The following is an 11,146-nucleotide window of genomic DNA, read 5'->3' as shown; positions in this document are numbered from 1 at the left end:
ACAGTGGTTAGCACTGCTGCCTCACAGCGCCAGAGACCCGGGTTCAATTCCCGACTCAGGCAACTGTCTGTGTGGAGTTTGCACATTCTCCCCGTGTCTGCGTGGGTTTCCTCCGGGTGCTCCGGTTTCCTCCCACAGTCCAAAAATGTGCAGGTTCGATGAATTGGCCATGCTAAATTGCCCATAGTGTTAGGTGAAGGGGTAAATGTAGGGGAATGGGTCTGGGTGGGTTGCTCTTCGGTGGGTCGGTGTGGACTTGTTGGGCAGAAGGGCCATTTTCCACACTGTAGGTAATCTAAGCACTTCCATACTGCTTCACTGTGATGTTGCTGTCAGTAACTCTTCTCCTCTCTTGACACTTTGAGAAGAGACTGAATTGACATGGGAGTGGCTGACAAAGCCTGACCAGACTTGCTGCAATCAAGGAAGGCCTCAAATTGTTAAAAGTTTATGCAATTAGTTAGGCAGTGGTATTTGCAAGTAGAATGATATTCCTCTGAGCAGTTTCTAGAGTTGGTACAGTTTGTTAACTGACTGGACTTTGACATACCTGCAAATATGTAGCCTTGACCAGAAAGAGGCAGAACAATCTTAGGGCTGCCCATTGTTGAAACAGTACAAGTGGTTCTCAGTTAACAGAATGGCTGGGAAAGATCTTTAGCTGAAACAGCAGCTTCTATATTCTGATATGGAAAGTTACACGATAAGCTAGAGTGAATGTAGCTTTCATAGGAGGCGGATATCCAAGGTAACAAGGTTAAGATAACAGATGGTCTTGTAAAATGCATACAATATAGAGTCCTGTAGAATAAAAGCAAATACAGCTGCTTCTTGCACAGAGACAGTTTGATAAGGAACATCCTTGAGAAGTGTTGATAGTAGCCTCTGTACAAAGTTCGGTATACATCATGGGATAGGAGGGAATGGTCTGACCCATATCAATTAAGACTCCCAGGTAATTATAGTCACTTGTCATATATCAAATGGAGCATTAAATATATAGACATTAAGGGATTTAACAGTATTCCTGTGGATATTCAGACTCAGGCAGATAGAAGACCTCTTCCTATCAGCTGGGGAATGTTATATAATTGGCTATTCCAGTTTCTTGTCAATGGTAACCCCCAGGATGTTGATATCAGGGATTCAGCAACCACAATGCCATTGAACTGTCACGCAACATTGGTTAGAATGTCTTTTGATGAGGATGGTAATTTTGTGGCATTTGTGTGGTGAGAAGGTTGTTTGCTACTTTTCAGTCCATGCCTGGATATTCCATAGGTCTTGCTGCAGTTGGTCATGAACTACTTCAGTGTTTAAGGAGTTATGAATGGTGGAAAGTGAGGACTGCAGATGCTGGAGATCAGAGCTGAAAAATGTGTTGCTGGAAAAGCGCAGCAGGTCAGGCAGCATCAAGGAGCAGGAGAATGAAGAAGGGCTTATGCCTGTGCAACCTGTGTTAGATTCCCACTGACTCCAGTTTTGTTAGGGCCCCTTGATGCTACCTTTGGTCAATTGTGGTTTTGATGTCAAGGACTGTCACACTCACCTCTTCTTTGGAATTCAGTCCTTTTGTCCAAGTTAACAGGAGGTAGAAGATTTTTCCTGAAGAAGGGCCTGTGCCCGAAACGTCGAATCTCCTGTTCCCTGGATGCTGCCTGACCTGCTGTGCTGTTCCAGCAATAAAGTTTCAACTTTGATCTCCAGCATCTGCAGACCTCACTTTCTCCTCGTAGAAGATTTTCAACCTTAAAAGGCCTAGGAAAATTAGCCTAGATAACACAATTTAAATAATGTACAGCTCTTTGTTAATGGGCACAAAGCAAGATTTAAACTTGATACAGCAAAAGCTGTCAGATTCTGTCAGAAGCTCAATAAAACCCAAAAGAACTATGCATGTTGTAAATCAGAAACAAAAACAGAAAGTGCTAGACAGGTTCAGCGGGACTGACAGCATCTGTGAAGAGAAATCAAAGTTAATTCTGATTCTCTTCACAGGTATTGCCAGACCTGCTGAGATTTTCCAGCAATTTCTGTTTTGGTTCCTATTAGATGCTACGTAGTCGCTGAGACCAGGGCTTTTCAAGATTTTCCCAATTTAGCTCTACAGACCAGAAGCTGCCTCAATGGAAGTCTGAAGTTGCAGACTGCAAGGCTCCAACATAAAGTACAAAAAATTTCACAAATCCTTCTAAATTAATGCTTGTGAAGCCTGGAAGTTGCACAGTTGTGCTGCTTCAATATTCCCTGGTGGTACAGAAAAATCTACCAGATCTAGATCATTTTCAGGCAGTCCCTGTGAATGATGTTCCACACCAGTCAATACAAGGAGGCGACCCAAACTGTATATTGCCAGTCTAGTGAGCTGGTAGATAAAAACATAGACCCGGTCACTACTGTGCGTAGCAACCAACCCTAACAGGAGACTAGGACCTCGTGCTCCTCCTCCAAGGGACAGAAAAAGGTAGCGTCTGCCGAAACATCATGAATTCTGTGATCAGTTAGATGAAGAAATTCTGGACTTGTACAAAGAGAAGCGTGATGATGAGCAGTTAAGATGCCACAGAGGTGGTACAACCCAATGCAGCCACAGGGCTCTTCAAGAGCTTGAATTATCAAGAACATTCCCTTGGAGAATAAGTTTTCCGTTGTATCCATAAGCAATGAGGAACCTCCGGGAGGAGCATTCAACTCTATTCCAGATAGTGACTGGAGTTATTTACGGGTGCCAGAAACCGGAGAAACTGAGCAACAAACTGGGATGACAGCAATTTCTGAGCCCAATCCAGAGACCTGAGGGGACAATATGAGTATGTCTCAAGTCCTAGAAGGCTTGCCACATGCAAAATACAATCTACAGCACTATGTGTGAACAGGGAGCCTGATTGAGTGTCCAAAATCCTGAATGACCACCTTTGCACAAACCCAAAAAGTATCAGAGGTGAGCCAGACAAAAAGAGATGAGAAAATATCTGCAGAACCTGAGCAACACTGAAGGGAAGAGGATCACTGAAATCTACTTCGGAAAATCATAGGAAATGTTACTCTCAAACTGAGCATCAGACCTAATCAGGTCACTTACTTAAAGATTTCAAGGCACAAGTGTGCTTACAGAGAGCAAAACTCATCAGTTCACCAGCAGTGACAGCATAGGGTATGACAGAAGCTTTCTGAGATGCACCACAGAATCCCAGCACCACAGCAGAGGGCTCTTTATAAATCAATCCTGACAAAGTGGTACACATTGCAGCCATAGGGGTGTTGGAAGTAGAACCCCTTCTTACCAAACATATGAGACAATGGTCACTTAAGCTAGACAGGAAAAGTCCAGTCAGATGTGGCCAAATACCAAGTGAAGTAGACACAACTGGTTTATTCCATCACTTGTCACTTTACAGGAAATGTAAATATATTAGTAATTAGAATGGGAAAACATTCAGGAACAGGATGAGTATTTGGGGACATGTGTAATAAAAGGCAACAGTCATCAATAGCACAGTGTATAATATACATAATTTAGTGAACATTTCTGGTTGCCAAGACCTTTGCTAGATCCATCTCTTTGCATGATGTTTAGAACAGTTAGGTCTTGTTTTCTTTTTTAGTTTCTAACTTCTGATGACATTGTAATAGGCCCTTTTTACTTTATTGTTTATGTTACTGGTTTCAATATAGACTCCAAAAATAGAATCTCCCTCCTACATTTCAATGCTATCTTCAGTTGCATTAATTTATCCATTATTTGTATAACAGGTTAAGCAACATCCCCTTTGTAACTCTCAGTTGCAACTGTAGAGAATGCTGCCTATTCCTCCAATTATTAAATGTCAGCATCTCTATCTGGACATTATTTGTTAGACAAAAATATAGTCTCTAGCATCTTCTTCTCTATCTCTCTTTAGGTCCCTTTCTCTTCTGACTCAGCCAACAGCAAGGGGAATTATTCTCATTGGATTCGAAGGATAGTTAAACTTGTTATGCTCACCAACACCTCCCCTTACATAAACACATAAATAAATTGCTAAAGCCTATTGTATACCACATACATGGACAAATGCTATATATAAAGCTATAAACTAATATAATTCATTATCTTATAAGGCAAAACAGTAAAAACAGTGGAAAAGAAATAACTAATAATATTTGGATTCACTGTCCCCTTACATTTTTCTTTTAAGTAATAATCAATGAATACCTGTATATTACCTGGAAATTATAGATAGGCAAAGATCGCATGGTTAGTCCTTTGAATAACCACTTAATAACCACAGAAAAGGCAGAGTCTATTCCACATATTCAAGTATAGATTCTGCTAATAATAATACCACTACCTTTCTATTCAAATTTTCTAAATCTTCTAAGAATCACTGTCCATGAAAATGAAATTTCTGGCACTCAGAATTGGACAATGAACAACATCCTATTTTTAGATTAGATTAGATTAGTTATAGTGGAAACAGGCCCTTCGGCCCAACAAGTCCACACCGACCCTCCGAACAGCAACCCACCCAGACCCATTACTCTACATTTACCCTAACACTACGGGTAATTTAGCATGGCCAATTCACCTGACCTGCACATCTTTGGACTGTGGGAGGAAACCGGAGCACCCGGATGAAACCCACGCAGACACGGAGAGAATGTGCAAACTCCACACAGTCAGTTGCCTGAGGCGGGAATTGAACCCGAGTCTCTCGCACTGTGAGGCAGCAGTGCTAACCACTGTGCCACCCACCCTTGTAAGAGAGTATTTAATTTGGAACTTATCAATCATAACTATAATCAATTGAGTTTGAATATACAACTCTCATGCAAGTAATCTGTTGTTTTTTCCTCAAAAAGTGTAATTGGTTCACAGAATTATATACTGTTCTGATTTCACTTCTTTGAAACTCCAACTTATCAAATGACCTGTTACAAAATGTGTTTTGTGATTAAATATGCAATAGTACATTGGTCAATAACATTTGTGGAAATGAATAAATATTTTCTGCAGTAATGGATCATGGATTTGATTATCAATGCTAATTCCATTTACCTAAAGGTACTCTTGCAGCACTTGCATCAGGGTTTATCCAAAATGACAGCCATGATAGGACAACTATCAGAAGAGTTGGAGCATAAACTCCCATCATGTAATATCCAACTTGTCTTCTTAATGTAAATATCACTTCCACACAGGTGTAATATCCTTTAAAAAAAAAAGTAGCAAATTAAGTGGTGGAATCTTTCCTGCAGAAAAACTGAAATGCTTAATGGCAATATTGCAACTGATACACAGTCAGAATGAAATTCAAAAGCTAAAAGCATAATTCAATTGATCCCATTTTTAATTTCAACAATCTTTTAACAAGCTGATCAATGACGTTAATAATGTTAAAATATTCTAATGGCGGTACATTATTCCGAAACATAATGGCGGTATGGTTTACCATAACACAAAACGACAGACTTTTTCAGGTCGTTGAGATTAATGTAACAGCTCTTTCAAAGAACCATCACAGTACAATGGGCACTGTGGCCTCTTACTCTCCTTTATCATTCCATTCTATGACACAATACCATGATAATAATACAAACATGCATCTCTATTAGTTACATTGATTAGTAAGTAAAGTGATCCATCAATAGCCAGAAAAAGTTATATTTTGTTGCAATAAAAAAAGGTTAGACCTCATTGTGGGCCTTCTTCTTGGAGGAAAACAGAGAAAGAATGTAAAATTTGGTTACTGGCCCTATACCCCAAGAACACCTCAAATATAATCAACGCAATATCAGCCTTAGCTAATTTTTAGATCTCTGCTGTGGCTTTTAAGAGGAATTAGACCCCTTATATATGTTAATGCCTGTTAGTGCCTTTTTTTTTTAAAGAGAATGCTTACTACTGACTGAACCAACTCTAGTATATTGTTCTGCTTACTTGTTTTAAAACTTCACATGCAGCTTCAAGGCAAGACTGAAAAGGAAATTATCTTGAACTGGAGCCAATGGTGCAGTTGGAACTTTTTCCAACTCCACAGAATTCCTTGAAGTTGTTCTCACCTTCACCGTCCCATTCTACCTCAACTAGGAATCCGCTACGAGTCCAGTATAGGAGGACACTTACCAAGCTATCACAAAAACATCCACTGAAAGATTTTTTCAGTAATCGTTATCAATGGTTATCAATCAGCGTAATTGAGCTCCAGGACCTAATCCTTATTATTCTGCAGATCCATCACCAATGATACTCAGGTCATATTTATTATTCTAATGTAGGCTATCCATTTGTTTACTTTGTTGCGACTACTACCTGCATTCAGATGTAAAGTCCTTGTTTATTATTTTTATAGCATTTAGTCTTGACTGTTGGGTGTTATGAGCTTTTTCACGTCTTCTCATATTTATCCGTATGAAGGATTGGTTCAGTTTCAATGTGCTCAATTCGGGCCCCACACTTTAGTGAAGGTGTGAAGTATGAGAAAAAATATGGAAAAGATTCACAACAATTATTCCAGGGATGTGGAAAACTGTTCCTATTTGTGAAAGGTTCAAGAGCAGATGGCACAGCTTCAAATTCATTGGCAAAAAAAATGACATGAGGAACAACCTTCTCATGCTGTAAATGAAACTGTGAGTCGGGTCTAGATAAATTATCAGGTCTTTCAAAAGCCATCATCTGAAAAGAAAAAAAAAAATCAGGGGAAAGGCAGAGAAATGTCACTTTCAGAGGGCCGGAAAAGGTACATTGGGCTGAATAGCCTATTTTGGTTCTGCACCCTTCCATGACTCTGAAATATGATGATTCTGGCACTCATTTTGTCATCATAAGCATATACACCAGTAATGTCACCATAGTTCCATAGGGTTGCTCTCTCACTAGAGAAACATGATTCATGGTGAGTTTAACTTCACAGGGACCTTGCCTCAGGTGAGCGGCAAAGTTGAGAAGGTGAGACTTCCATGGTAACCTCAGCTGGTATGGAACTGAACCCATGTTATTGGCATCACTCTGCATCGCTTCCCACCAATCCAGCCAACTGAGCTAATCAAACCCAGAAGCATACAGAGCCTATAAGATGAAGATATGTAGCTGTCCATAACAACATTGAAAATATCTATGGCAATATCATTTGGAAACATTAAAAAACTACATAATATTGTGTTGTGCAGTTAGAACAGCAGGTTAGCTCTCCTATTAATCAGCATGCCACAATTGTTCAAAATACAATATTCATCCAAATAGTTATGAGTCATTGCCTTTCACAGCTGAGTCTTGTCATCTGAAGACCTTTCCATGAGAAAGATACTGAGTGCAATACCACTGAGAACAATGCTCTGACTCTTGTTAGTGTACATAAATGACATTATTTCAAAAATGCCACCAGTTAAACATCTTGGAGCTATAACTAATCTGTTCATCTGCTGCTAGCCAACTGCATTTACTGCTTATTTAAAAGTACTTTTAATTAAAATTAAAATGGAAATCCCAAAGTTAACAGCTTGTGTGGAAAGTGACTTTAGATGCAAGCCATCATTTGGGACAATCTGTAAATAATTTGTCTTTTCTGAATTTAACTGTTACTTGGCCATATTGCAGTTATTGGAACACTGCACTGTTTTTTTAAAGAGCTTTGGGCTTTTGCCTGAAACGTTGATTTTCCTGCTCCTTGGATGCTGCGTGACCGGCTGTGCTTTTCCAGCACCACACTGATCTAAACACTTTTTTTTTAAACTCAGGTTGGGACTTTTTTTGATTATATTTCAAGAAGAGTAGCTCCTTATATGGTTATACAGTTTAAACCTTTTCTTAATAATCTTTACAGCTTTTCTTGAGTGAGTTTTGTTTGCAATAATCTAGATTTTTATTTGTTACTGACAGAACCTGCCTGATTTGCTTCTATGATTGAACTGTATATAAAAAATTAGTCTGATAAATATTTAGTAATATCACCTCTCCCTTTTTAAACTCAGACTTTGTTGTGGAGGAGTGAAACAAGGAAAGGAATCAGTTTGTCCCTCCTAGCTCAGTGTTAAATGTTTCTCTTTTTAAAACCTCAAGAAAATCTGTTTGATTATTCTATAGTCACAGCACATTTAAACAGTTAAACATTTACTGAAATCGTAATATATCCTTTTTTTGAAATAAAAACACTTCTTGTTGTCTGACAAGGGTTGGAAAACAATGGAGTCATTTCTCATGGTTTAAACAATACACACTCCTCATCAGTACCTATCTTTACAATAAGCATTTAAAACATAGAATAACTTCAGTTCAATGTAACACTGAGCTTATTTTTGCTACTAAGTACATTCTGCTATTAGTTTAAACTTCCTAAAGTATTACTGAGCTTAACCACAAAGATGGAAAAAGAATACAATACTTCTGTACTCCTCTAAAGGTAATTAGATTTCTAGTAACATTTTGTAAAATTAGAAAAAGGTCCCAGTGATCTTATGGAGAACTTTATTAAGTGCAGCGAACAGTTCTTTGTTTGTACTTTGTCAACCATCTTAACACTGAAGGCTTTCGAGAGATTCAAAGATTTTGGAGCCTGAACTGGGCACCAAGGCTTGAAGAGCATGTTCCAGAAAACCCTGCCCACTTTGACACTGGAGCTGGGAGGGTGCAGTGACGAAATGTGAAAAAAACATTTGAATATAAATCCTTACACTTCTTGACAAGGACAAAATGGACATTCATTTCATCTTTAGCCAATTTAGTTGGGGAAAAATATCTCCTTAAAATTGCTGCAGCTTTGAAATGATGTGCAACAATTATCATATAAGTGCTTAACAGATGTTTATACAATTCCTTAGGCTGCTATTTTAATGGAGCCATTAACCTGCTTACTTTAATGTTTCAAGTAAAATATTAGGCAAAGGAATTGGATGCAAACAGGTTTCCCTTCGAGTATTTACACAAGATGAATTCAGAGCCTTTGATGAGACTTTTTATGTAATATGGAATGTCTGAGGAAAATTGAACATCAAAACAAGCTGAAATTTGATCATAAAGAAAGTCTGTTCCAGCTCAGTCAGGATGTGCCCATATATTTCTTTTTAACAATCTGAAAATGTTTAAAGTGACAGCATGTTTTTCTTCTGTTGCAAATGGATTTTAACTTCAGTTGCTCAGATTGGAAAATATTCCATGTGTCACACACTGAAACCACATTGTGCCTCAAAACTTGAGACTTGAGTAATGTAGCCTCTATGCAAAGCATACACCTTCAAAAAGTTTACAAAATGTAGCTTGTAAATCTAATGTGAATAATTCTCACCAGTGCCCTTATAATACTTTGTGCAGTTTCCATACTCAATATCTTCCTGTTTAATATCAAACTGTGGCAATGCAATTTGCTCCATCTGAACAGGGTCTTTAGATTGCCAGATGAATCGAAGATCATCTGTGGTGTAGCCAACTGCAAAAGAAAAATAAAAGAATGCAATTGATGAATTCGGTGCATCCAGTGGAAATTTGATACATATCAGTAATCATGATGTTCTTACATAAAAAAAAAACAGAAATTGCTGGAAATAGCAGGTTTGGCAGCATCAGTGGAGAGTTGAGTCAAGTATGTCAGTTCGTCAGAACAGTCATATTCGAATCAGGATATTAACCTTACACAGGTGCTGCCAGAACTGCTGATTGTTTTCAGAACCAACCATAATTTGGTTTGATTGAATGTCCTGATGTTCTTGTTGAGAAGAAGGGGAGAAAGAAATTCCTGCTCATCTTTGCCTGTGTTTATCTCTTGAACCTAATTCTGGAGTTAATGTAAATTCTCATAATTCGGGTGGGAATCAGGAACTACAGTGCCTCAGGGACACCTAGATCAGATGACAGACTTGTTTAAATACTTGAAATTTTGAATCTTGTCACATTTTGACAATGTGTGAGTTTTGTTGAGTGTCATGGAGAGTTTCTAGGTGAGCACTTTGGGGACAGTGACCACAATTCGGTGACTTTTACTCTAATGATGGAGAGGGATAAGTGTGCACTGCAGGGCAAGAGTTATAGCTGGGGGCAGGGAAATTATGTGAGTTATTTTGCTTTCACTTTTTTACGATGATAGTTGTGTATATTAACGCTTTTTTTTATTTAAAGAGAAATAAAACTTCTGTTTATATCACATGAATGCTGATTACTTGTATGCAGATGGGGAACATATTTAAGAGCATATGTTTAAGCATACGTTAAGAGACATTGAAGGAAATTTTAGTATGGTTATGTGAGGGGTGTGTGCTTGTACTGTTTAATTCTGTAAATATGTGCAATACAAGTAAACTTTAGTTCCAGTTTTATCCTTCATTAACTGGCTTGCTGGTTTAGAACACATTTGGTGCTTTCGTGCCATCAATGCATGGTTGTAATTTAAGGCTGTAAGAAGAGTTTACAGTGTTCTGTGCATGTGACCTGTTTTCAATGACCCCACACAAGTTGACCTTGTTATTTATGACAGTTTGCTGACCTTCTGAAGTTTGGTGGAAGGGTGCTTGGTGGCATACTAAATCCAGTAAGAAAATAAATATCAGTACCACTTTTGGCATTTCAGTCATCTCTTGACATTATGGTTTTATATTTCATGATTATAGAGAGAGAGAGGGGAAAATGTTATAACTGGGACATCGTGACCTAACACTGCAGTACATCAGGCACAGTGGTCGGAGAGTAACACTCTACTTGTTGTATCATTCCTGTGAACAACATATAAACTGCATGAAATCATGAGTTCAAAATTTTAATAATGATTTCAAGAATAAAGATTGTCTTTAGAGATACCTCCTTAACAGCATGAATTGTGAGCAGAACTGATGTTATAAGGTAACTAAACAGGTCAAATTCCATTTGATTGCATTCCCTTGTAGGAATTTGTACCATTTTTTTCAAGGAACAAATAATAGCCAAAGTTATAAGCAAAGGAAGTAGAATTATATCTTACTTCTATTCAAATTCATGATTGTATATGTCGCATTTCTGTTTATGGGCTCCATGATCTGGCCTCATATCTTTTCTAGATCTTTGCATTGGGAGTCACTGGAATGGAATTGCTGCTTCAATTTCTCTACTCAACAACTCCTAACCAATCTATTGCCCTCTGAAATTACAGCACTCCATTTCTGCCATGACCACCTGCTATTATCTTGCACTATCATTCTTCTA

At 38.3% G+C, this 11,146-nt stretch overlaps 1 protein-coding gene across 1 annotated transcript in view; it reads right to left on the bottom strand.

Moving 5' to 3' along the window:
• LOC122539302 (glycine receptor subunit beta) overlaps positions 1-11,146 on the bottom strand; it is a 106,405-nt gene that overhangs the window by 83,520 nt on the left and 11,739 nt on the right. The window contains exons 3-4 of the mRNA XM_043673996.1: positions 9,264-9,404; positions 5,039-5,191 (exon numbers count right to left, since the gene is read on the bottom strand). Of these exons, the coding sequence (XP_043529931.1) occupies positions 5,039-5,191; positions 9,264-9,404 (294 nt within the window). The remainder of the gene's footprint in view (positions 1-5,038; positions 5,192-9,263; positions 9,405-11,146) is intronic.

This window comes from Chiloscyllium plagiosum, chromosome 32, assembly GCF_004010195.1.
Source record: "Chiloscyllium plagiosum isolate BGI_BamShark_2017 chromosome 32, ASM401019v2, whole genome shotgun sequence".
NCBI classification, from domain to species: Eukaryota; Metazoa; Chordata; class Chondrichthyes; order Orectolobiformes; family Hemiscylliidae; genus Chiloscyllium; species Chiloscyllium plagiosum.
This window is presented reverse-complemented; position numbering and strand designations above follow the sequence as displayed.